Below are 2,814 nucleotides of genomic sequence, written 5' to 3'. Positions count from 1 at the left end.
TAAAAAAAAAAAAAAAAAAATTAGTCCTTCTTTCTTCTTCTTCTTTTCTCAATTCCCTTCTGCGGCAAGCAGGTAATACATTTTTTTCCTACTTTGTTTCTCCCTTTTCTTGGTTCTTTCTCATGCTGTTCTATGTTTCCCTAGGTTTATTCGATTCTTGTTGTTTTTTAATTATTTATTGGACGTATGATGATGGTGGTTGATTAATGATCGGGAATTCGGGATACTGCTCTAGGGCTTTCAGTATTAGTGTATTACACGAGTCATTGCTTTGTCTCCAAGGCTTTAGAAGCAACTAATTTTTAAAGAGGGTTTCAACTTGCTTAGCTTCTGCAATTCCATGGCTGCCTCCTCTAAAATCCCATTTATTTGCTACCTCCTCTCTGATGTTAAGTTGTTTGGTAAACAAATGTTATATTGATATGATGTCTGAGAGCAGGGAAGTTAATGAACAAGAACTCCAAAGATCAAAGCCAATTCTTACATTATATAAAAGAATTTCCCTTTTGAGAATGAATCATACAACAATTCTAATAAACCTTGTTAATATGAACTCGTTAAACCATCCTTTAAAGAAGAAGAGAAGGGGTTCTTCTTGTTCCTTCTCTTCTGCTATGATAGTAACTAACCTCATTGGCCAACGATTTAGAGCCTAAATACAGTGGTTGTTACGAACTTGCCTTCTTAATAAATTGCTAAGACCGACTGTACGAATACTCTATTGAGGTTAGCCATAGTCTAATCGTCTTAGTTGACTCACTTTGACATGAACATGTTAGAGGCAGCATTGCATGGTAAAGCTATTATATGGATTACAAATTGGGAGGTTGGTTGAGTCAACAAAGATTTTCTACTTTGTATGCATGCAAACATGACAGAAATTTATGACATGCATATCAGAAATTCTTTTTGCTGTTGGGCAATTGTAAATGAGCATAACATGCACTCCTCCTGTCTAATTTTGTCTTGTAGGTGCGCTTTGAAGCTGCCTTGTACTTTCTTTTCATTTTTTCAAAATTATTCTTTTGGTGTTTGTATGTTGTCTCTGATTCCTCATCTCTTATTGTATACAAATCAGTAAGCCCTTTTTTCCCCTCCTCCTTTTTGTGTGTGTTTTTATTGAAATCCAGAGACACACCATGGAACCATTGCGAGTGCCGTACAATCTTAGATCTCGTGATCGTGTAGCTAACTACAGTGATTCGACACCTCGCAGGTCAGGGTTGTTACTATTTATGAGCTTCGTGCTTTCTCTTTTTGTTGTCTATATATCTGGAAACTTTTTAATTTATTCTGAGATCTCATACAATTTGTATATGAAAATGCAGATCAAAGCGTGGTAAGGTCTCCACTGGAAGCATTGTACCGGAAGATCCTCATGGTAAAGAGGAAAGAATGTGAGTACAAACAAGCTTTGTTATTGTTTACTTAATAATCATTTATAGAAATATATTAGTTTTGTAAGTTTCTTTATCTCATAAATTTTGTTTGTAATCAAAGACCAAACTCTGAGCGCTCCACCAGAAGGAATGCGCCTGAACATCCTCGTAGTAAAGGGAAAAAAGTGTGAGTACACGATTATGTTTCTTTTTTCTTAATTATGATTGATAGTAACATAGATCATTATATCAGTTTGTTATCAGTGCCTCAAATACCGTGATTTGTCTCCACTGCTACAGATTTAAGTGTTCACACCAAAGCAAGAAGCTCGAGGATGTGTTTCCTTATCCATTAGTGGCAATGCAACATTACAACAAAAATCGAAAGGAGGTTATTTTTTTTTCCAATCTTAATCTGTTGATTTCGTTTTGCTTTATTGCTTTCATGTAGAAAAAATAATTATTTGTTAATTGTTTTCCAGAAAGAACAATACAAGGTTTCTCAACGCTGTGAGGACATGCGTTTTTATGTAAGGAAGATTGGTTTTATTCGATTATTGCACTTTAAGGCTCAGCCAATACTTGGAAATTCTCCTACTAGGCATTTTTATGCCCTAGTTCATCAAAAGCCTAATCGGGATACTCACGTGTCTTACTGTGAACCTCATCCGGATCCTCCAAAATCTGGTATCTTTACTAATTTTTTTCTTTGTTTACTTCTTTTTACTATCAGATACTGTTAGAGACAGTGACATTTTTCATTTTTGTGTCATAGGTGGTCCTTCGGTTGCCAAAATCGTTCCTTTGTGCTGCAATATTTGTAGTCTTGGCAGTGCTGAAGAAATAAAGGCAAAATCAAGGGAATTGAGGTTTCATTCAACTACCTTCCTCAATATATCCATGTATAGTTGAATTTATTGCTACTTAAAATGACTTTCTTGTTTGTAGGAAAAAATCAGAAGCTCGAAAACTTGCAGGTGGAGAAGACTCAGATTCAGACTACTACGAGTGAGAATTACTTCAAATGCAGTTTCTGTTCCATTATCTCTTACATGTTATACATGATGGTGTTTAATTAAACTATTATTTTGTTGCTTCTTTTTGTTTTGATGTTTTCTGCAGTGGTTACTCAGACCCAAATTCTGGTTCTAAAAATGCTTTCTGCAGTGGTTACTCAAACAGAAATTCTACTTCTGAACCCTCTCTACTCTATGCCCCAGGGCGTACCTTTGGTGGAAAATGGTTTAAGGACTAGCACCTTTTTGGCATCAGTTGGTCATAAGGAACTAAAGTGGTGTTACTTGGACAATACTTGATGTGTTTCTCTTTTAGGGATTAGAGTTCGGATATACTTCCTACAAACAATGTTTTTTGTGTTTTATCTATCTATCTATCTATCTATTAATTAATTAATATATAATATTATTAATATATA

General features: G+C 34.9%; 1 protein-coding gene across 1 annotated transcript; it reads left to right on the top strand.

Moving 5' to 3' along the window:
- Window positions 18-2,792, top strand: LOC107604977. The gene is made up of 9 exons (XM_016306707.2): window positions 18-72; window positions 1,131-1,216; window positions 1,329-1,397; window positions 1,501-1,566; window positions 1,680-1,770; window positions 1,862-2,066; window positions 2,155-2,248; window positions 2,328-2,387; window positions 2,502-2,792. The coding sequence occupies exons 2-9, from the start codon at window positions 1,140-1,142 to the stop codon at window positions 2,632-2,634; spliced, it is 795 nt and encodes a 264-aa protein (XP_016162193.1). The 5' UTR covers window positions 18-72; window positions 1,131-1,139; the 3' UTR covers window positions 2,635-2,792.

This window comes from Arachis ipaensis, chromosome B06 (assembly GCF_000816755.2).
Source record: "Arachis ipaensis cultivar K30076 chromosome B06, Araip1.1, whole genome shotgun sequence".
NCBI classification, from domain to species: Eukaryota; Viridiplantae; Streptophyta; class Magnoliopsida; order Fabales; family Fabaceae; genus Arachis; species Arachis ipaensis.
The sequence above is the reverse complement of the archived record's forward strand: the minus strand, read 5'-3'. Positions and strand labels throughout refer to the sequence as shown.

Bases quoted from the DNA above. Each gene is read 5' to 3' on its own strand.
- LOC107604977 (XM_016306707.2), top strand. From the start codon at position 1,140: ATGGAACCATTGCGAGTGCCGTACAATCTTAGATCTCGTGATCGTGTA. The intron at 1,398-1,500 runs GTGAGTACAAAC...TTGTAATCAAAG, and splicing joins CATGGTAAAGAGGAAAGAAT to ACCAAACTCTGAGCGCTCCA. The intron at 2,388-2,501 runs GTGAGAATTACT...TGTTTTCTGCAG, and splicing joins TCAGATTCAGACTACTACGA to TGGTTACTCAGACCCAAATT.